The 24,275-nt window shown below is 37.4% G+C and overlaps 1 protein-coding gene across 2 annotated transcripts in view; it reads right to left on the bottom strand.

Moving 5' to 3' along the window:
* MGMT (O-6-methylguanine-DNA methyltransferase) overlaps nucleotides 1-24,275 on the bottom strand; it is a 220,145-nt gene that overhangs the window by 165,662 nt on the left and 30,208 nt on the right. For both annotated transcript variants that reach the window (XM_083363840.1, XM_083363841.1), the window contains one exon: nucleotides 3,467-3,606. In XM_083363840.1, coding sequence (XP_083219966.1) covers nucleotides 3,467-3,606 — 140 coding nt within the window. The remainder of the gene's footprint in view (nucleotides 1-3,466; nucleotides 3,607-24,275) is intronic.

Below are 24,275 nucleotides of genomic sequence, written 5' to 3'. Positions count from 1 at the left end.
ACAGAAAGCAGGGGTGAAAACATCAGTGGTGATACCTTTACAGATGTTAGCAACATCCAATTACGCTAAAGTTAAAGCTGAATTTTTCTTTTAAATTCCATTAGAGATCATGAATGGAGGAAGTACTCTTGGAAGAAAAATATCAGCACAGGTGATATTCTTCACAGATCATTACAGAACCTGACTATGAAGCCCTGATGCATGGTCAGATATTAGCCACATAAAGGCTACGCGTTGGCAAAACGTGTGTATTTTACCATGCCGTGCTAAAGGTCCCTCCAAGTTCTTTCTAGTGAAAGGGGAAGAAACGTCCTGCAGTATCTATAACAACTTTACTGCCCTAGATTTTTTTATGTCAAATGTAGAAAAATATGGAACTTCATTCTACTGCAATATTCTAAAGAATTCTGAAGTATTTATTATTATTTTATTAATTAGATTTCTATACCACCCTATTCCCGAAGGACTCAGTGTACAATGTACATTGAACAGTGTACAATGACAGCAGAATATAAAGATGTAATAACTTATTTGCTGCTTATGAGAACTAGACCATAAAGCTTTTACTTTTCTTTCTTATTTTCTTTTCCAAAGGAGTTTATATTTCTTGAGAGTTATGATTGATTACTCTGGATTTAAATAACAAAAATATAACCTATTTAACAGATAACATTGTATTTTCATCCGTAGATACTCAAAAACGGAAGTAATTTTGTAATGGATGCTTTAAAAGGATCTGGATATCTCTTTTTATTTTTTGGAATTATGATGAGTTAAAAAATAAAACCCTATCCTTAAACTTTTTTTTTTCCTCCACCTTTATAATCTAGCAACTGTGTAAGTATAAACAATCCCATAGTTATAATCTGAAAAGCCATCAGGAGAAAAAGTAGCCCAGTTTATTTTTAATAAAAGGAGGATCATAGTACATAATAACTCTTCCTGCCATATCCATTGAATCTGCAGAAATAGAGATTGATGTCTAGATATTTCTGGCAGGGCAAGCAATATTTCTCTACAACACGTGCTTTAGATATACAATTCCATTTTGAGATATGTAAGGCCAGTGTCAACCTATCTACCCCTCAAAAGCTGCATTTGAACCTAACCCAGTTAGTAGAAGAAAATCAGTCAAAAATTCCATAGCATTGCTATATATTTTTCCCATTTACCACTAATTAGCCTATTTGAGCTACGTTTTTTTATTCCATGTATATAATGAAACAAAAATAAGGTAGACCAAATGTCAAAGAATAATATTGTCTTCATAATCCAGACAACCTGATTGCCTAAGAAAATGATGTATTGGGACAACAATGTTTCTGCTACAGAAACATCAATATACATGTAGATATATCTTTCCAATAAGACATAACAAGAAAATCCAGGGATCTAGTAATTAAAAAGGCTTTTACTTTTCACCTTACAATTACAGCAAACACGAGACATAGCATTCCACCTTATGAAATGTCAAGGTGGGGTTAATCTACTTCAGCTATCTGTGTCATTTTTAAGGCATTTGTACAAGACTGAGGAATAACCAGCAGTGTGGCCACATTTGGTGAATAAATTATAGCATTGCTCCAAAAATATTTTCCAACAGCATTCAGTGGGATGAATTGATAAAACCATTGCTGAAAGAAATCACTCTGTCAAAGTTTTACAAAGCCCTATTTATCACAATATGAAGATGAACAAACAACCCCTCCCCCAAGTGACGATATTTGTATGCAAACATTTTAGGACGTCAGTTTGGAATAGTAATACTCGTCAGTTGGGATTACTTATTTGATGTGCTATTATCCTGCCAATGTTTCTGGGCAACACATATAATAACTTAAATCATATCTACTGTAATCCTATTACAGTTAGCTAAGTTTGACTGTAAGATGATTACTAAACTATTCTGCAGAAAGGCCTAGAGATGGCAGAGAGATAATGCTGGGCAAAGTATGAATCCAAATTTGTAAAGTCAACTTCACTCTTACGTATTGTTTGTGATTTCTTCCCACCTCATTTTTCATTCATTTTGCAAAGATTTAATGTCTCCAGGTCACATTCAGTTATAGTGTTTGTTTCTTTCACTTTTTCTTGTTTCTATATATGTATATTTGTATCACGTAGAAGTATCAAGTGAGCTTTGTTTTGGAAGCTTTTTAAGATTTCAATACACTGTCTCTATATTATTCTTGACATTATTAATTGTGAAAGGCAGAAAGAAAATCCACTTTTTTTAGTGAATGAAAAATTCACAAAGTTCTCCAGTGACCTCAATGAGACAACTCATGATAACTGTCCCCTCCTCTTTGATTTTGTGCATAAAGACATCTGCAGAGCAAAATCAATGTTTGCTCCACTTGTGGAAACTTTAGCTGATATTCATTCATGAGTGCTGAAGATTCCCTTGTGCCACAAACAAGAAGACTTGGAGTGAGAGCTTTCTAAATGCTTCATCTCCTCTAAACAGCTAGGGAGGGTAAGATGACTTTCTGGAAGATGGCACAGGATAAGAAGATTTAAAAGTAATAACATGGATTCCATCAGGAGCAGGCACTGCAAGACTTATAATCCCTTGGTCATTAAAACGCATCACATACACAGTAGATCTTGCTCTGCTACTGAATTGTTGAAAAGAAAAGTGATTTATCAGGACAAAGGAGTACACCATCTTTAATGTCACCAAGATGTTATTGTTTTGAATATGGATGTTTAAAAAACTATGATGTGAAATAATGCTTTTAAAAACCTCCCTTGGTTTTAAGATTAATTTCAGTATTGTACAATATTGACTGTGTTAAAGCCTAAAATGTTTGCTGAAAATTATATCTATTTCAGTACAACTCCAAAATAAAACTAAGTATTAAAAAAAAACTGGCAAAGTAGCCGCAGACTTGTCCCATTCATAACATTTATATTGTATCAAAAGCTATTAAAAGAAGAATATAAAATTAAGTTTTTATAGACTGCATATTTGCTATTTTTATGTTATACATAAACTAGGGGAAAAAATTAAAAAGTATTAAACACTGTATTCACGTTGAGAATAAAGAGGTTTCTGCTGTTTTGGAATCAATTTTCATTTTCTCATGATACCTTGTGAGATAACATCAGCACACTTCTCCCTGACCTCATGTTAAAGCCGTATTAAAAATGCTTCCATCAGTAATCAGCAGATGATGTCTTCAGTCATTTGAAAAATAATAAAGATAAAGTAAAAATGGTACCAGCCCCTTCAGCAGTTAGTAATTAATTTTTTTAAAAAAATGTTTTAGTCTCTAATTTTTAGGCCATCCAACTTACAACATGTAGATTTTTTTTAAAAAAAGGGAAATATAAAAATGTTACCTAAATTGCAAAGTTCTTGCAAAAAAGGAAACCAACATTTCTCATTGAGTTGTAGCAAAGATCTTGATTTTTTAACATGCATATGTATATGTTAAAAATAATGAATTAGATTCAGGCTTACCCATTTTGTGGTTCAACTTTTCCCTCAAGGCGTATCTCATGTACTCCTGTTTCACATCCAAATATCTCAATTTTTCCCAGAGGACTACGCAGAACCACACGTTTCCTTTTACAATGAGTCATCTCATCTCTGAAAAGAACCTGGTTTAAAAACAAATAATATTATGTATTTCAAGACTTTACACACATTTAGTATTTTTTCTCAAATAAAAGAATTAGGAGAGACCTTTTTGCAGGGAAAAATTATTTATATATAAATGTATGGTATTCATCAGTGATAATGGACTCCAAGCAGGGGAAAGCATTAGTGTATTGATGAGTGAATTAACAAGTGTTGGCTAGAGGAATTCTTATCAAATTTTCCTCTTACTCAAGAGTTTATATTGGGCTAAATTGAGAAGGGATCAAGGAGAAGCCAACATTTTGCACTGGGAGTCCCCTAAAAAACAAAACAAATGTTTCTACACTTGTGAATTGCAATGTTGTGGCATATTTATCTTCCTGTCTGAAAACAGCAACAAATAGAAGTTGGCACTGGTAGTTCTTAAAGAAAAAAAAACTCAGCAAATAGTTCCACTTCTTCTGATGAAAAAGAATGAAGAATAATCAGTTCAAATAAAAAAGACAAGATAGAAAAAGCAAAAGTCAGAAGAATAAGCCCAGTAGGTAACAGCAAAACCAGAAATAAAAGTTGAAGAAGATATTCTGTACCAGTCAGTTTTCAAGGTCTTGTAGATAGAGATGGGGTAGGAAATATGTCTACTTTGGGGTGGTAGTGAAGACATTTTAGACAGATTTAGCAATTTCAAGTTGCATGATAATTGTTTTTTACTTGATCCTACTTTTAAAAAAAAAGACAGTCAGGAATATCATGGCTCTCGCTGACTGGTTCCAATGGCTGGGAGAAAGGAGAAAGAAGAGGAAACTACAGATACTAAGGAAAAATGTGAGGGGCTAATATCTTTTGCTCTTGCCACATGGAGGACTTTGTTCCTATTGTTAACTGAGTAGACAGGAAGGAGCCAGAAAGCAATTTTGCACCACATATGCATCCTCTTGGATCTGGCCTTTCCACAGCATCCCTGTTTGCTTGGGAAATGGACTTGATCCGCTTGTCTTTTTCTCAGGCTAAAGTCACAATGCCTTATCTTTTTTTTTCTTTTGTAGCATCAAGTATGTACCCATTCAATAATAAGAAAATTGCCAAGAGTATTATGGGCGAGTGTATATTAACCATGTTACGAGGAGAAAGAAGCATTTAACCCCCCAAAAGTACAAAACCTTTACAGGAAACAAATGGGGGGAAAACAAGCACTGAAGTGCCATCGTTTGAGGGAATATTTGTGGGGGGTTTGGGAGGTACGGGGTGCCTTTGACTCAGTACTGCCTCTTGGCAACTGCCTTGACTAGCCCCCTGCAGTTCTATTACTATTGCCTCCTTCTTAGCACTGAGAGAGAGTAACTGGCCCATAGTCACCCAGCTGGCTTTGTGTATAAGGCTGGGGTAAAACTCATAGTCTCCTGGCTTCTCGCCTGCTGCCTTAAACCATTATACCAACCTGGCTCTTTAGATCTGTATTAAACTTTCTGTTTTTACCCCGCAGTGACCTAAAGCACTTAAAGTTGTTGGTAGCTAGGAGAGAAGAGATGAAGATGGGATGCTAAAGGAGGTTATTAATGAGAAGATAACTGTGATGGGAAGCAGTGATAGACTTTGCAGGGCTTATCAGTGGGAATACTGATTTGTCAAACATGTTCCAGAAGGCAGATATTCTACTGATCCTAAGGAAATAATAAAATTATAGGGAGATTTTGGTCTCCACAGCATTCACAGGAGAAATGGTACCCTAGTGTCCTACAAATGGAATAATAATAACAACAACAACAATAACAGAATAACTGTGGTAAACAAAGATAGTATCAATAGTAATATGCACCTTGAGTGCAATCCAAAATAACAATAACACTACTTGAATATCACTGGCATTGACAAAATCATCACCGAAAGTCTTTACAGATTCTCAGTCATCCAGGGTCATGGTTATCTCAGAAGTGCTTTTTCATAAGGCAAATGGACTTTGTTGTTTCCTTGAAGATGTTTTGCTTCTCATCCAAGAAGCTTCTTCAGTTATGCTTTTGAAAAAGCACCTCTGGGAAAATCATTAGCAGTCAATTGCAAAAGGGTTTACTTGGAACAACTTATATCCTGTGATAACTTTAACAACATCAAATAATAACATCTGCTTATCCCAGGTCCTTGGAAAGAATTTGATAGGTGGATAAAAATAGTAATGGGGGACTGTAATTACCCTGATATCAACTGGGAGACAAACTCTGCACCAAGTGGAAGATCAAACAGATTCCTGACAAGCCTAGCAGACAACTTTCTCTCCCAAAAAGTAGAGAAGGGAACTAGGGGATTAGCCATATTGGATTTAATTCTCACTAACAGAGATGAAATGATAGAAGGTGTCGAAGCCACAGGAACCTTGGGGGGAAGTGATCATGCAATATTGGAATTCAACATTCTGGAGGCACAAGCAATAGAACACAGCCAAACTAGAGTCTTGGACTTTAAAAGAGCTAATTTCAATAAACTTAGAGAGACCTTGGGAAGAATTCCATGGATGAGAATCCTAAAGGGGAAAACAACTCAAGAAGCTTGGAAAATTTTGAAAAGAGAGATAATAAAGGCCCAGTATAGTACAATACCAACAAAGAAGAAAAATAACAGCTCTCAAAAGAAACCAGCATGGCTGCATAAAGAACTCTCTGATAAATTGAAAGATAAAAAGGACAAGTATAAGAAGTGGAAAGAGGGGTACATAACTAAGGCAGAATATCAGCAAATAGCTCGTGCCTGCAAAGTTGAAGTGAGGGAAGCTAAGGCTCAAAATGAACTAAGGCTTGCGACCAAAGTCAAAAATAAAGAAAAAAGCTTCTTTCAACATATAAAAAACAAGAAAAAAATTAAGGAAATGATTGGTCCATTAGTGGGGAAAAGTGGCAAGAAGGTGACAAGCAACAGGGAGAAAGCAGAACTATTTAACTCATTTTTTGCACCTGTCTTTACACAAAGGAAAAAAACAGTCCAACCTACCAAAAACAGTGCCATAAAAAATAGAATAGAAATGCAAGTTAAGATAGGCAAGAAAATGGCACCTGTCCAGCCTTGTTGTTGTTGTTAGCTGCGAAGTCATGTCCGACCCATCGCGACCCTATGGACAACGTTCCTCCAGGCCTTCCTGTCCTTTACCATCTTCTGGAGTCCATTTAAGCTCACGCCTACTGCTTCAGTGACTCCATCCAGCCACCTCATTCTCTGTCGTCCCCTTCTTCTCTTGCCCTCGATCCTTCCCAGCATTAGGCTCTTCTCCAGTGAGTCCTTCCTTCTCATTAGGTGGCCAAAGTATTTGAGTTTTAGCTTCAGGATCTGGCCTTCTAAAGAGCAGTCAGGGTTGATCTCCTCTAGGACTGACCGGTTTGATCGCCTTGCAGTCCAAGGGACTCGCAGGAGTCTTCTCCAGCACCACAGTTCAAAGGCCTCAATTCTTTGGCACTCAGCCTTTTTTATGGTCCAACTTTCACTGCCATACATTGCAACTGGGAAGACCATAGCCTTGACTATACGCACTTTTGTTGACAGGGTGATATCTCTGCTTTTTAGTGTGCTGTCTAGATTTGCCACGGCTTTCCTCCCAAGGAGCAAGCATCGTTTAATTTCTTGGCTACAGTCCCCACCTGCAGTGATCTTGGAGCCCAGGAAAATAAAATCTGTCACTACCTCCATTTCTTCCCCATCTATTTGCCAGGAATTGAGAGGGCCGGATGCCATGATCTTGGTTTTCTTAATGTTAAGTTTCAAGCCAACTTTTGCACTCTCCTTCTTCACCCGCAACAAGAGGCTCTTTAGTTCCTCTTTACTTACTGCCATTAGAGTGGTATCATCTGCATATCTTAGGTTGTTGATATTTCTTCCAGCAATCTTAATTCCAACTTTTGATTCATCAAGCCCTGCCTTTCTCATGATGCTGTCCAGCCTAGACGAATTCAAATCACTGGGACCAGATGGATTATACCCCAAGGTTCTCAAGGAACTGGCTAATGTGATCTCAGAACCACTGAACTATATTTTTCAAAGATCCTGGAGCACTGGAAAACTACCAAAGGACTGGAAGAGAGCTGATGTAGTTCCCATCTTCAAAAAAGGGAAAAAATAGATCCAGGAAACTACAGACCTATCAGTCTGACCTCAATATCTGGGAAGATTCTGGAAAAGATAATCAAACAACAAATCAGCGAACAGCTTGATGCAAAGTCATCACTAAAAGCCAACATGGGTTTGTCAAAAACAGATCATGCCAGACAAATCTTATTGCATTCTTTGACCAAGTGACAAAATTAGTGGACCAGAGTAATGCTGTAGATATAATTTACTTGGACTTCAGTAAGGCATTTGATAAAGTAGATCACAACCTACTTGATAAGATAGAAAAATGTGGGTTAGATAGCATCACCACCAGATGGATTCGTAGCTGGCTGACAGGCCGTACTCAGCGTGTGGTCCTCAATGGAACTGCATCTACATGGAAGGAAGTGTGTAGTGGGGTGTCCCAGGGCTCTGTTTGGGCCCAGTGCTCTTCAACATCTTCATCAATGATTTGGATGAGGGGATAGATGGGGAACTCATCAAATTTGCAGACGACACCAACCTGGCAGGAATAGCCAATACTTCAGAAGATAGGCTTAAGATTCAGGAGGATTTTGACAGACTCGAACACTGGGCGCTATCTAACAAAATGAAATTCAATGGTGAAAAAAGTAAGGTTCTACATTTAGGCAGGAAAAATCAAATGCACAGGTATAGTATAGGTGGTACCTTCCTCAATAGTAGTTACTGTGAGAGGGATCTCAGAGTCCTAGTGAACAATCACTTAAATATGAGCCAGCAGTGTGCTGCAGCTGCCAAAAAAGCCAACACAGTGCTAGGCTGCATTAACAGAGGGATAGAATCAAGATCACGTGAAGTACTAATACTTTACAATGCCTTGGTAAGGCCACACTTGGAATACTGCATCCAGTTTTGGTCACCACAATGTAAAAAGATGTTGAGACTCTAGAAAGAGTACAGAGAAGAGCAACAAAGATGATTGGGGGACTGGAGGCTAAAACGTATAAGGAACGGCTGCTGCAATTGGGTATGTGCAGTTTAATGAAGAGAAGGATGAGGGGGGACATATAGCACCCTCAGGGGCTGCCACAAAGAAGAGGGAGTCAAGCTATTTTCCAAAGCACCTGAAAGCAGGACAAGAAGCAATGGATGGAAACTAGTCAAGGAGAGAAGCAACCTAGAACTAAGGAGAAACTTCCTGACAGTTAGAACAATCAACCAGTGGAACAACCTGCCTCCAGAAGTGGTGAATGCTCCAACACTGGAAGTATTTAAGAAGAAACTGGACAGCCATTTGTCTGAAATGGTATAGGGTTTCCTGCCTGAGCAGGGGGTTGGACTAGATGACCTCCAAGGTCACTTCCAACTTCTTCTTCTTCTTCTTCTTCTTCTTCTTCTTCTTCTTCTTCTTCTTCTTCTTCTTCTTCTTCTTCTTCTTCTTCTTCTTCTTCTTCATCATCATCATCATCATCATCATCATTATTATTATTATTATTATTATTATCATCAAATCTAGTTCAATCTGACTGATTATGTGACCAATAATAATAGTTTAATCTCCTTCAGGCTTCTAGAATAATTGCCTAGAGGGCTTGATCACCTTGATCTGCTTCAATCTGCCTTGGAACAGGCTAGCACTGAGATGGAGGTTCCATTATAAGAACAATCATTTAGCAAATCATAAGCCCTGCATCTTGATGCCATAGCAAAGACAGTATGTCAGGGGTGTCAAACTCAATTTCATTGAGGGCCGCATCAGCATTGCGGTTGCCCTCAGGGGGCCGGATGGGTATGGCCAGGGTGGGCGTGGCCTACTGGGTGGGTGTGGCTAGAGTGTGTATGGCCTACTGGGTGGGCATGGCCAGCTCTACATCATTCGCATCAAGGGTGCCTATGGGGGCCTGGGCAGGAGTGGGACAGATCTGAGGGTCTCTGGCAGAAGGAGGGTCTCTGGGCCAGGGCCAAGGCAGTGGGGGCTGTTCCCTCACTGTTTCCAGGATGGCTTCACGGGCCACATGAAACCACTTCGTGGGCCAGATCCGGTCCCCGGGCCTTGTGTTTGACATGTATGTGGACAAGCCTTTAGAAATTCAAATTTGAGACAAAGAGACATCTAGTTCACTTCAGATGAAATATCTGATATTAAATGTGCTAATAACTGGAGCTGGACTTCCTGAGATAATCAGGAATCAGAATACAGTGAAAATATTAGCAAACTGCAGTGTGACTGTGAAGGTATTGCACAAGTTGTAATAAGAAAATGTACTTCTATTGCCAGGAGAAACTTGGTGGACCTCAGCTACTATCAGTTTGCTGAACGCAAAGAACTACTTGTAGTATGCTGCAATACATGGCTCTGTCTCAAATCACTTCTGGAAGCAATTGTAGCTATTTCTTGATAGCAGTATGTTTCAGAACATTCAATCTGCTGTTACCACTTTCATTGGCCCTCAAAGAACTTGATGTAGGTACTTCTTGTCTTTCAAATCTGTCATGCTTAGATCCTCCATTTCAAAGCGGAAGACACAGAATAGATCTGAGTTTTATTCTTATCTAGTTTATCTGGCAGAATATTTTTTAAAACCTAAGCAGATAGGACAGCATTTATTAAAGGAGGAAAATCTACTCTTCTCAATACAATTCTGGTAGTTGTTAAGTATATCCCAAGCATTTATGAAGCAGCGGTGATTAGATATTGCTGAGTATCATGTCAAACAAAAAACATGAATTAAGATGCTGTTGATAATAAAGAGATTTACACCCTCACATAGTGTACCCAGTACCCAATAAGGACCACCAAAATCCTAGGCTTTCCACTAACAGCAATGTCTTTGTGAATGAAATGAGAACTGACATAAGAAAAAAAATAAGAATCAACTACCACTGTTAAGCTCATTTCCATTGGTCAAAATATATTGCTTCTAGAAAATCCATCACAAGAATAATTTATGAACAGGAATATGCAGTGTCACAAGTGGCCTTTGCCCATGAACTCACTCTAAAGTGAAGAAGATAATGTAAACAACTTTTAAGATTTGTCTCAAATCTTCACACTGATTTATTCGGTTAGGTCACAGGTCTGCAACCCGCGGCTCCGGAGCCGCATGCAGCTCTTTCAGCCATCTCCTGCGGCTCCCAGTCCTCTGCCATGTGCAGTCCAAAAAAAAAAAAAGTGGGACTAAAAAATTTCAACCAATCAATTCAAATATGCAGGGTAGGTGCATATTTCGCCTTGGCTCCACTCTTCAGTCAAACCCTGTTCTGCGCACGTGTGCATGTACACGCATGCGCACACATTTTTTTGCGGCTCCCAGTTTTTCCTTTTGTGAGGGAACCGGTTCCGAGTGGCTCTTTCACTGTTTCAGGTTGCTGACCCCTGGGTTAGGTGAAAGGACATATGAAATGCATACTAAAAACAAAGAGGCAGCCCAAAACTGGAGAGTTGATATCATGTACATTAAGATAACAGTAGTCATCTTTCTCAAATGAATAGTTACTTGCCACCATTATGGACAATTATTGGCTTTGACATTAAATAAATTAAGGTTTTCATATAATTCAGGAGTCTCCACCCAAATCTGAAATGTAGAACAAAGGACTATCATTGTCCATGTATAAGACACAATCAAAATTATGCAGCTTATTGTATCCTATTCTCTTTTGCGAAATATTTAGGAAATACTGTTTTCCAACCTACAGGAGAAATTATTCCCACAATTACATCTTGCCATCTCTCTTGCTAGAAGCAAGATTTCATAAAGTTCCTACACATCATCCATTTTATCCACTTCCTCAGGAAACAAATGGCAAACTTTACTTAAATGAATATTATTGGATGGCAGTCACCCTAGGTATAATTGTCTTCAAATTGGCTTAAAGCTTATCATGAATCTGATTTTTCTAGTGAAAATTTGAGTAGTTCCCCTGATATATTCCATACAAAAGCTAATGAACCTGGTATTACTCTGTTAAACAAACAATGCAACAATAAAGCATTAAAGAGTTAGATTCTAGGTTTTATATCCCACTAAGTTTTCAGTTCAGTCTCTTTCAGAAATTTTACTTCAAAATGAGAGTATAGCAAATCTGGATATTTTAGTCTGCCCCAAACACCCAAACTGAAGTCAGTATTAAACTATGACAAAAACAAATACAAGGATTTTTAAAAAATGTTCTTAGCATAAGAGTAATAATATAATTAGCAGCCTAGTAAAATTAATTACATAGCAAAATATAATGGAGGGCGGCACCTATAATGGAGGGCGGCACCAGAAAATGCATGGTAATCACAGTGTGATCTAATCACAAGGCGGACACCAATAGCTCCCTCAATTTCAGATCAAATTAACACTGTTCCAACAGAAACAACAAACCTGTTGTGTGACCACTGTCCCATGTCGAGCTCCAGCTGACCTGAGATAGATCCATGGGTGCCATAGTAACTATGAATTCCTAAGCTGCCTCAGACCCCATTCCCAGAGAAGGAAGTCTCTTGGCAGCAACAGTCTCTCTAATGCAGGGGTCGGCAACCTCGGCTCTTTTATGACTCGTGGACTTCAACTCCCAGAATTCCTGAGCCAGCATAGCTGGCTCAGGAATTCTGGGAGTTGAAGTCCACGAGTCATAAAAGAGCCGAGGTTGCCGACCCCTGCTCTAATGCAACCACTGACAAACCCCTACCAAAGAGGAAAAAAAGGAAAGTGGAGAGGGATGTCTGCAACAAAAGAGTGCATACTATACAAAGAGGCTGCCTCCAGGTCTACAGGTATGGCAAATGCAGCAGTTGAACCACACATAACCAGCAAAGCAAACATAGTCCACCCTCTGGGAACACAGCCCAAACAGATCCAAAACCGTCCAGATCCAATCCAGGTAGACCTGGACACTGTCTAATATTCAGCAAAGCACATAACTAAAATACTAATATGAAGACAGTCCGTGTGTAGCTTCTATTTTCTCTGCCATTTCTACCCACCTATTAAGTAGTTTGTTGTAGTTCAAAGTATAGATCAAAACCAATACAGTTAATTTTTTTTAAAAAAACTGCTGCAGAGATTTTATATAATGCTTATGCTAAGATTATATTGGACAATATTTTGAAATATGAGAAATTAGAGGTCAGAACTGAAGTTTCCGTGAAATTTGAAGTGATGAGTGTAATTGAGGTACACCATGAAAACAACTATGAGTGTAAGAATGTGTAAAACAATCTGAATTCAAATTATTTCACATACAAATAATTCTTCAGAGGATTCTGAGCAAAATAGTTCATGTTCTGAAGTTTCCTCCAACCTCAAGAGAAAACGGGACATTTCATTCCATACCATGTTGACTGTTCTGACATTCAGTAATTGGCTTGTTTGTATTTTTAAAGTCCTCATAGGCTCTGAGGTAGAATTAATCAATAAAACAGCAGGCACAGATTTTATACTTGCTGCCACTGGCTGGAACTGGCTGAGGAGAAGAAGGATGGTGGTGCTAGGGAGATTCCATTAAGCACATGTTCAGAGACTAAAAACAGTTTTGAACTTAATAAAAAGGCTGCTTGCCTGTTTAGTATGTGAATTTATTGCTCTTTTTATATATTCATTTGTTTGCTTGTTGAGCTTTGCGGGCCAGTTGCCAAATAAAACAGTATTGTGCTTTTGCTTTAATAGATATTCTTGTAATATTTTTGGACTTTCTTTGCAGGCAAATAAAGTGTACTATGCATGGATGTGCATTAAGACATATCAAGCCAATAGCCAGAAAAATCACATTTTGGCTGTTGGTCTGCTATTCTTTGGCTAATCTACCAAAGTGAGTCAACTTAGCACTGCTGGATTTTTTTACCGGGAAGAATTCTATGGCATTTGTCCAGGCAGACCAATATGTAACAAAAGCTTCTAGTAGTTTGTGAGGGAAATTTGTTAAAAATATTTTTTAAATTTTACCTGGTTGATATTTTTGATCAGTTGAATAAAAGAAGGCACTTAACACAGAAGACAACTGGAGCTTGTGGATCAAATACAAAGGAGGGTCCTATTATTGTCTATGGCGGAATACATAAAATATTTTGTTTTTGCTCCTATAGAACAAAACACTTGTTTCACTTCTTGTCCACTTATTGAAACCCCAAAATATAGGAGGTCAGGAACCTATTCTTTTTCTTACATCCAATTCTTATAGAATTCATGAATTGCTACTTTTTTACTACCATGATACCCAAGAAGCTCAGGCTTGTCTTGCTCCTAAGAACTGTCAACAGTATACTAGCCCTGCTACATAAAACAAGATAATTTTACAGCTTCCAACTAGACACAGTACTGTAGAGTGACAGTTTGTCAAGAAGCACTGTGGCAGTAAGGTTTACAGCACAAATGTCAGTTTTTAAATGGTTCTGTCTTGGCAACAGAAGCTCAAAATGTGTCACACCATCCCAGAATCTCACTCTCTGTAGGACACTACAGCTAAGTTAACCCTGCCATTATATAGCAAATTTGCAACCTGTTGGTATATTTCAATCTAATTATTGTGGATGATAGCAAAATCTACATCAAGTGAAACAAGGTATACAGTAATGAATGGACAAGAAATATGATGATCACCATTTTATATTAAATTGCATATATTGCATTTATTATGTAATTGTAATTTATATTTTTAAAATGAAGCCAGTTCAATTCTTTGGTTTTCCTTAATATATTTGGAGGCTTAGTATTGGGAGTTGAGTGGCATATACATTTAATAAATAGTATTTATTATAATTATAAAACATGGAAGGTCCTTCATAATACATAAATGTTGTGCTGCACTGTTAGGACTGTGTATCATTCACCAACAAATTGAATTGTATGCTCTGATTGACTTACGCAGTCAACTGAGAATAACTTTTACTCATAATGCTCAAGCTATTAATAAATATTTTATTGTGCATATAGTTTTAATTTAATTTTGGACACCTTTGTGTTACAGGATAGATAATTTTCTGTCCAATATCTTTCTTTGATTTATTTTATTGTTTTATTATATGTGGTTGTATTCTGGAATTTATCTTAACTGCTGAACTGTAGATATAAGAAAAGTAAATACCGTAATTGCATAAATAGATTTTTAAAGCACTAGAACTTTTAAATATTTTCACCTACAGACTGTGTTAAAATATCTGCTAAACAGACATCAGGGTACTAGTACTGTGAATAATCTTATGGTGGTTATTCTAAAATACAAAATTCTAATTAAAGGAAAATACCAAAGAGCAATACTGTATGAGATTATGCAAAGTGGGAGCGCCTGCCCTCTGGAACCAGCTGCCGGTGGAGCTGAGGACTGCCCCCGACCTCCGATCATTCCGCCGGGGCCTGAAGACCTGGCTTTTTCAGCTCTCGGGCCCAGACTGAGGAGGAATTTTTAATTTGGGGTTTTTTAACTGACTACAGGGTTAATTTAATACTTTTTAATTTGTTCTTAATTTTTGTATTTTGGATTTTTAATTCCCTGTAAACCGCCCTGAGTCCTCAGGGAATAGGGCGGTATATAAATATAATTAAATAAAAATAAATTAAATAAAAAACATTTATGCATTTTTGCAATATTCTCAATCAATAGGCAAGTATGTTGCCCTACCCATTCAACTTGGCCCAGACCTTTTGGAAAATTTAGCAGACAATCCACATAGAAAGTTCGTCATTTTCTGAAGAAAGATGTTCTGTTTAATTTGTATTCCTTGGTTTTCATTTGAACAGAATAATAATGCCAACTAAATATGTCTTTTCAGATAATTTTACAGATATATACTTTAAGAATGAATATTTAAACTTGGTTTAAAGCTTTTTCATGCCAATTAGTTCTGTATGTTTGTTGTTCATACAAATTGTTCTGCTGTATAATTATTTCTCTTCTGAAAGAATATTCAGGAGAAAACTATTAACTTAATAACATACTATTTTGTTCATTTGCTTTCTTGGGAGACATCACTGGAGCAAACATCTTCATAATATTGATTAACATTATTTGATTAAACTTTTATTTTAATATTTTCCCAGTTCAAAATTTCAGAATTACTTGATTTAAAAAAAAGACTGTCTTGGAATGATAGTGGTAAGGTATAAATTGAAAAGGTAAGTTTAAAACTTAGACATATAATAAATTTAGTATTTAAGCTCTAATAAATATTTATATTAGCTTTTATTAAAAGCTATATACTAAAACTTATTATTTTAGTTTTGGTAAAAGAAAAAAAAAGTATCCCCAATCTTTAAGTCAAAATATCTTATCATTGTAAGATGTACACGGGATAGAGAATTAGGTGGGCAGGTAAACTACCTTGTGAACAGTGCCCAAAAAAACTTCTATGTATTATAATTAAAATGGCAATATTCCAACAAATCTGTGACAATAAAATACTGTGTACAAAGTTCATTATGCCTAAATGCTAAAACTAGAACACTGGTGTTAGCTAACCAAATTAAGTCTTCGTCATTAATAATGCATGAGTATAAAAAAGGTGTACATTTCAGAACATGTATCAGAGCAAATATTAGGATGATTTATGACTTAATGTTCTGTACAGGAAAAAAATGATTTTCCTGGTATGTGTTTGTAACCTTGAAGAAGTGTGTTTTACTGGGACTGTGCCCTTCAAGGTCAAAGATACTCTCCACACTTTAGGAAGAGTTGGTACAAAAATGGAAATCAGCTGCATTGAAATGATGAACCCAAGTTTCATGGAGAACGGGTTGTTTCAGTACCAACAGTTCATTTTATGTCTTTAAAAAAATAGATATCAATCTGAGAAGCAATTGGACTTCATACGTTTCAAATACAATTTTTACCTCTTACTCATTCTACAGTAATTCAGTTTAAAAACACTAAATCTTTCCAGTACTAAAATAGTCTTTCCATATGATTTAATCTTTTCATGTGATTAAATCTTTCCAGGTGATTAAACACTACATGATTTAATTATCTATCCATAAGCCTTTATGATACAGTAAATATTTCAAAATAATATTATAACTAAACCCTAAATGGAAATAAAAAGTTCGATTTCAATTTATTGATGTTATGTCTTAGATGTCCTTTTTCTTCCCTAGTAACAAGTAATCTTCAACTTACAAGCATTCGGTTAGTGACCGCTCAAAATTACAACTGCACTGAAAAAAGTGAGTTTTGACTTCTATAAGATACATGAGTATCTGCAGAAGAAAATTATAACTAAGAAAAAACAAAGGCTGAATGCAAAAAATTAAAGCTCTACTAAATACAATAAAATTATTTTGGTGTAAATATGCATGAGATTCCATAAAATAGAAGTAGAATTCTTTATTGGCCAATCAAAATCAGTACATATGAATATAGATTTTGGGAGGCATTATATTCAGATTATGTATCTTTTTTAGATAAAGAGATCACCTGAAAGAGACAATTACTCCTGGATAAGTAAAAAGAGAATTGTTCTGACAATTTAGTTTAAAATCTTCCTGAATAATTAATCCAAGTTATATTTTCAGTTCCAGCCCATATTTTTTGTTAGCTGTGAAGTCGTGTCCGACCCATCGCGACCCTATGGACAACATTCCTCCAGGCCTTCCTGTCCTCTACCATCTTCTGGGGTCCATTTAAGCTCACGCCTACTGCTTCAGTGACTCCATCCAGCCACCTCATTCTCCGTCGTCCCCTTCTTCTATTGCCCTCAATCTTTCCCAGCATTAGGCTTTTCTCCACTGAGTCCTTCCTTCTCATTAGGTGGCCAAAGTATTTGAGTTTTAGCTTCAGGTTCTGGCCTTCTAAAGAGCAGTCAGGGTTGATCTCCTCTAGGACTGACCGGTTTGATCACCTTGCAGTCCAAGGGACTCGCAGGAGTCTTCTCCAGCACCATAGTTCAAAGGCCTCAATTCTTTGGCGCTCAGCCTTTCTTATGGTCCAACTTTCACCGCCATACATTGCAACTGGGAAGACCATAGCCTTGACTATATGCACTTTTGTTGACAGGGTGATGTCTCTGCTTTTTAGTGTGCTGTCTAGATTTGCCATTGCTTTCCTCCCCAGGAGCAAGCGTCTTTTAATTTCTTGGATACAGTCCTCATCTGCAGTGATCTTGGAGCCCAGGAAAATAACATCTGTCACTACCTCCATTTCTTCCCCATCTATTTGCCAGGAATTGAGAGGGCCAGATGCCATGATCTTGGTTTTCTTAATGTTAAGTTTCAAGTCAACTTTTGCACTCTCCTTCTTCACCCGCAACAAGAGGCTCTTTAGTTCTTCTTCACTTTCTGTCATTAGAGTGGTATCATCTGCATATCTTAGGTTGTTGATATTTCTTCCAGCAATCTTAATTCCAACTTTTGATTCATCTAGCCCTGCCTTTCTCATGATGTGGTCTGCATATAAGTTAAATAGGCAGGGTGACAGTATACAGCCTTGCCGGACTCCTTTCCCAATTTTGAACCAATCAGTGGTTCCATGTCCAGTTCTCACTGTTGCTTCTTGGCCCACATATAGGTTTCTCAAGAGACAAATAAGATGGTCTTGTACTCCCATCTCTTTAAGAACTTGCCACAGTTTGTTGTGATCCACACAATCAAATGCTTTAGCATAGTCAATGAAGCAGAAGTAGATGTTTTTCTGGAACTAGCTTTCTCCATGATCCAGCGTATGTTGGCAATTTGATCTCTAGTTCCTCTGCCTCTTCGAAATCCTGCCTGTACTTCTGATAGTTCTCGATCCACATACTGCTGAAGTCTAGCTTGTAGAATTTTAAGCATGAGAATGAGTGCAATGGTGCGATAGTTTGAACATTCTTTGGCACTGCCTTTCTTTGGAATTGGAATGTAAACTGATCTTTTCCAATCCTGTGGCCACTGTTGAGTTTTCCAAAGTTGCTGGCAAATTGAGTGTAGCACTTTTACTGCATCGTCTTTTAAGATTTTGAATAGCTCAGCTGGAATACTGTCACCTCCAGTAGCTTTGTTGTTGCTCAGCTTTTCTAAGGCCCACTTCACTTCACATTCTAGGATGTCTGGCTCAAGGTCAGTGACCACCTCATTGTGGTTATCAGTGACATTAAGCTCATTCTTGTATAGTTCCTCTGTGTAATTTTGCCACCTCTTTTTAATCTCTTCTGCCTCTGTTAGGTCCCTGCCATTTTGGTCCTTTATCATGCCCATTTTTGCATGAAACGTTCCCTTCATCTCTCCAATTTTCTTGAAGAGGTCTCTGGTCCTCCCTATTCTATTGTTTTCTTCTATTTCTTTGCATTGTTCAATTAAGAACGCATTCTTATCTCTTCTAGCTATTCTCTGGAATTCTGCATTCAATTGGGCGTATCTTTCTTTTTCTCCCTTGCCTTTCGCTTCCCTCCTTTCCTCAGCTATTTGCAAAGCTTCCTCAGACAGCCATTTTGCTTTCTTGCATTTCTTTTTCTTTTGGATGGTTTTGGTTGCTACCTGTTGTACAATGTTGGCAACCTCTGTCCATAGTTCTTCAGGCACTCTGTCTATCAGATCTAATTCCTTAAATCTATTTGTCACCTCTACTGTATATTCAACAGGGATATGATTTAATTCATACGAGTGGCCTAGTGCTTTTCCCTACTTTCTTCAGTTTAAGCCTAAACTTTGCAATGAGAAGCTCATGGTCTGAGCCACAGTCAGCTCCTGGTCTTATTTTTACTGACTGTATAGAGCTTCTCCATCTTTGGCTGCAGAGCATATAGTCAATCTGATTTCTGTGTTGACCGTCTGGTGATGTCCATGTGTAGAGCAGTCTCTTGGGTTGTTGGAAAAGAGTGTTTGCTATGACCATCGTATTCTCTTGACAGAATTCTATCAGCCTGTGCCCTGCTTCATTTTGTACTCCAAGGCCAAACTTGCCTGTTATTCCGGTTATCTTTTGGCTTCCTACTTTAGCATTCCAATCCCCCATGATGATAAGAACATCATTTTTTGGTGTTAGTTCTATAAGGTGCTGTAGGGCTTCATAGAACCGGTCAATTTCATCCTCTTCAGCACTGGTGGTTGGGGCATAGACTTGGACTACTGTGATATTGAATGGTTCGCCTTGGATTCGAACTGAGATCATTCGGTCATTTTGAGGATTGTATCCCAGTATTGCTTTTCCTACTCTTTTATTGACTATGAAGGCTACTCCATTTCTTCTGAGGGATTCTTGCCCGCAGTAGTATACCTGATGGTCATCTGAATTAAATTCACCCATTCCTGTCCATTTTAGTTCGCTGATTCCTAAGATGTCGATGTTCAGTCTTGTCATCTCTTGTTTCACTACGTCCAGCTTGCCTTGATTCATCGATCTTACATTCCAGGTTCCTATGGAGAAAAAATCTCCATAGAGATTTTCTACAGCATCGGACTTTCCTTTCACCACCAGACACATCCACAGCTTAGCGTCCTTTCGGCTTTGGCCCAGTCGCTTCATTCTTTCTGGCGCTACTAGTACTAGCCCTCTGCTCTTCCCTAGTAGCATATTGGACGCCTTCCGACCTGAGGGGCTCATATTCCAGCGTTATATCGTTTTGCCTTTTGGTACTGTCTATAGGGTTTTCATGGCAAAGATACTGGAGTGGGTTGCCATTTCCTTCTCCAGTGGATCACGTTTTGTCAGAACTCTCTGCTATGACCTTTCCATCTTGGGTGGCCCTGCATGGCATAGCTCATAGCTTTATTGAATTACGCAAGCCCCTTCGCCACGACAAGGCAGTAATCCATGAAGGGGGTCCATATTTTAATCCATTTCAAAAGGTTAAATTTCCTGCTATATTTAACCATACAGAAAAATCATCCATTTTTCTTTCCTTTCAGTATGTCCACCATGATTGACAGCCTTTAAAGGATGATATCTGGGTCTGGTACCAATCTTGTTTTCTCTCTAGGTGAACAATAGCAAAACATATATAGATTCTATTACACTTTTAAAGTTTCATTTATTTTCAAAAAATATTTTTGAATATTAAGATTCAGCATTTTTCTGGCACAGCAATGAGTTTTGCTTTCTTTCCTGTGTTTAAATAGTTGCATGTATTTTTGAGTGTACAGTCCAAAATCATAATCCACATGAATAAATGGGATGAGGATTTAGCCATTTGTATTTGCTATTTCTACATTTATGTTGCTTTTGATGTCAACTTATTTTCTTTTATCTTAAAAGTAAAATGTTAAATCTTAATATTTATTTTTAGTTGTCAGAGAACTGCATATTATGAGGTACCATGCATAAGTAGTCAATAAATTATGTATTTAAATTTAATATCTATTGAAAATATGCCATCAAAGTTTTGTGTAAAGTCTGGAGACACATTATCAGACAATAAAAATGAGACCTCAGACAGTATTCTTGTTTTGCAGGATATTGCCATTTCCAAAATATAAGCATAAATTACAGTCATGCAGAATGTGGATATAAAGCAGATTTTCATATCTTAACATCTTTCAACACTTAGTATTTCTTTGACTATTGATACAGATTTTGAGATGAAATGTGATATGCAGTCTTTAGTCACATCCATATTGTATCATTACCATTATTATTATAAACAAAATTGCATTTTCCGTTGAACAAAAGGCTGAATTTATGACTGACGCATCTGTAAAGATTTCTGTGTCTGAATTACTATGATTTATTTTTGAAAAGAAATGAAAAGATGATCGAAAACTTAAATTCAAAAGGTCTTTTAAAAAAAATACAGTCACAGTCACAAAAACCTTTGATAATCAACTATTTTTAAAATACAGAAATGCAACTTGCTAATGAGCCCAATAATTTTAAAAACACCTGATTAAAATAAAAATAGATTATGTTACTGACCTTTTCTTTCCAGGCATTACCTGGTTATATAAAAGTTCTAGAGAACTTTTACAATAACTATTAATTATATCATAATGAATTACAAACTCTAGACTAATTGAGTCTGACTGATCTTGCAGGAAGAGGAACTTTTTGTAAGGGCAAACTGAATGATCCCATAAACAAAGAAAATACAGTACATTTTACCCTCACTTTCACCTCTTTTTAAGATATTTTCAAATTTTAAAAAGCTGACATAATGTTTTTTTAGAATTCTTTATTAATGTGAAGATATTTTCAAATCTTTCTGACAAGGTTTATTTTAATACGATGTAGTAATCAGTTCTGAAAGCCAAGTCAGTTGGAAACATGCCAAATACAATAGTTTCTAAATTTAGTATATGTATAGTCTACGCTGTTTACTTATTTAGCTTGCTTATTTGCCATTCCTTACCAGAACCTTTGCGTGGTAAAATAGCATATTATTCAGACGTCCCAAGGACATATAAAAATATCAGGAATAATAAAAACCAAAACTCAAAAGTCACGCATCCATGAATCCTATCTGCAATTGGAAAGCATTCTCCCCAGGAAAGGGAAGATCTTCACCATTTCCCTAAGGCCCAGGGGGAACAAGGTGAACAAATCTCTGCATGGAATGAAGAAAGAAAAAATGGGGGCAGCCACTGAAAATTTGCAAAAAACCTACTATTGAATTTTCAGCAAAGTTTACCGTAGCTACCATAGGGGGAAAAGGTAGGTTTTGCGTTTAAACAATGAGCACCCTTTATTTTCCCCACAGGGCCAGCTCTTCCGACCTTTGCTCTTTCCGCCGCGATTTGAAAACCTATTTATTTGAACAGGCTGGCCTGGTTTAAGGGTTTGGGGTATTTTTAATTATTTATTGTTAGGGCTTCATTAATTTAATTTTACTTTTAACTTTTGTAACTTTTGTAGTGCTTTTATTGCCCTGTACACCGCCCTGATTCCTTCGGGAGAAGGGCGGTATAGAAATTCAATTAATAATAATAATAATAATAATAATAATAATAATAATAATAATAATAATAATAACAACAACAACAACAACAACAGTACTAATAATAATAACAATAATAATAACAATAGCAATAACAAAAGAACAACAACAACAACAACAACAACAACAATAATAATAATAATAATAATAATAATAATAATAATAATAATAATAATAATAATAATAATAGAATCCGAATGACACTACCATACTGATTACATCATATTACTAAATCTGCCCATGTTCTGGATCATGGTTACTTCTTCCTTCCAGATAGGAAATAGTCTGCCATCTAAAATCTTTTATTTCCAATAGAAACTATAGTCCTATCAGGATAATAATTTGGTTCTCAACACAACTAAGACCAAGGAGCTTATAGTAGATTACAGGAGGAATAGATCAGACATTCAGCCCCTAATCATCAGCGGAGACTGTGTGGAGTGGATGGCAAACTTTAGGTTTCTGGGTGTTACCATAAAGGAGGACCTGACCTGGAGTGCTCATGTTACTGCATTGATTAAGAAGGCTCAGCAGAAATTATATTTCTTGAGACTTCTCAGGAAATAACAACTGAATGAAAAACTGCTGGTGACCTTCTATCGTTGCTCCATAGAGAGCATTCTAACCTATGGTTAGAATGACCCGCTTCAGCGGGTCATTATCATCACCCAGAGTTCCTGTTGTCTTAGGAAAGCTCAAAATATTCTTAAAGACTCATCTCATCCCAGACATTCTTTTAACTATTACCATCTGGCAGACTGTTAATTACCACTGCATAGTGCAACACTGAAGTGCAATATTAGGGGCAGTGCAAGGGTAAATAGAATGTAAAAGATGTGTGTATATAATGTATGGTCTTATTTGTGGTTTTTGTCCCAGTCCCAAAGAAAACTGCAGTTGAGTGCCTGAATGACTACAGACCTGTTGCATTAACGTCTGTAGTCATGAAATGCTTCGAAAGACTGGTTCTCCAACATCTTAGGACATGCCTCCCACTGGACTTCGACAAACATCAATTTGCCTACAGGGGGAACAGGTCGACAGCTACTGCTCTACACTCTGTAGCAAGCCATCTTGAGAAACATGGAAGCTATGTCAGGATGCTTTTTGTTGATTACAGCTCGGCTTTCAACACCATTTTGCCGAGCACTCTCATTGAAAAGCTGACTGACTTGAAGTTTTCCCCCTCCATCTGCAATTGGATTCAAGACTTTCTCAGGGACTGGTTACAAACAGTGAGGGTCGGGTCTGTTTTATCCACCCCCCCTGAAGCTTTGCACCGGCTCGCCACAGGGCTGCATTCTTAGCCCCTACCTGTACTCATTGTACACATATGATTGTGTATCGTCCGACCCATCTACTGCGATAATTAAGTTCGCAGATGATACCACCATAGTGGGTCTTATTACAGGTGGAGATGAGACAGCATACAGGGGGGAGGTACAAAAACTATCCATATGGTGTTTCAACAACAACTTGCACCTGAACATCGGCAAGATGAAAGAGATGGTGCTAGACCTCCGGAGGAAAAAAGAGGAACTTGCCCCACTTTACATCGGGGAGGGGCTGTGTGGACAGTTTCCTCCTTTAAATTTCTTGGAGTCTACCTCTGTGAAGATCTTACCTGGAAAGTCAATACAACCCAGGTGGCCAGAAAGGCCCAACAGAGACTCCACTTCCTCAGGGTCTTGCGGAAGAACAGGGTAGAACAACGGCTAATGACCCTCTTTTACCAGTCTACTATAGAGCGTCCTCTCGTATGGTATTATGGTTTGGTATGCTGGTCTGACAGCCACGGATAGGAAAGTATTACATAGGGTG

This window comes from Vipera ursinii (genome assembly GCF_947247035.1).
Source record: "Vipera ursinii genome assembly, chromosome: 5".
NCBI lineage: Eukaryota > Metazoa > Chordata > Lepidosauria > Squamata > Viperidae > Vipera > Vipera ursinii.
This window is presented reverse-complemented; position numbering and strand designations above follow the sequence as displayed.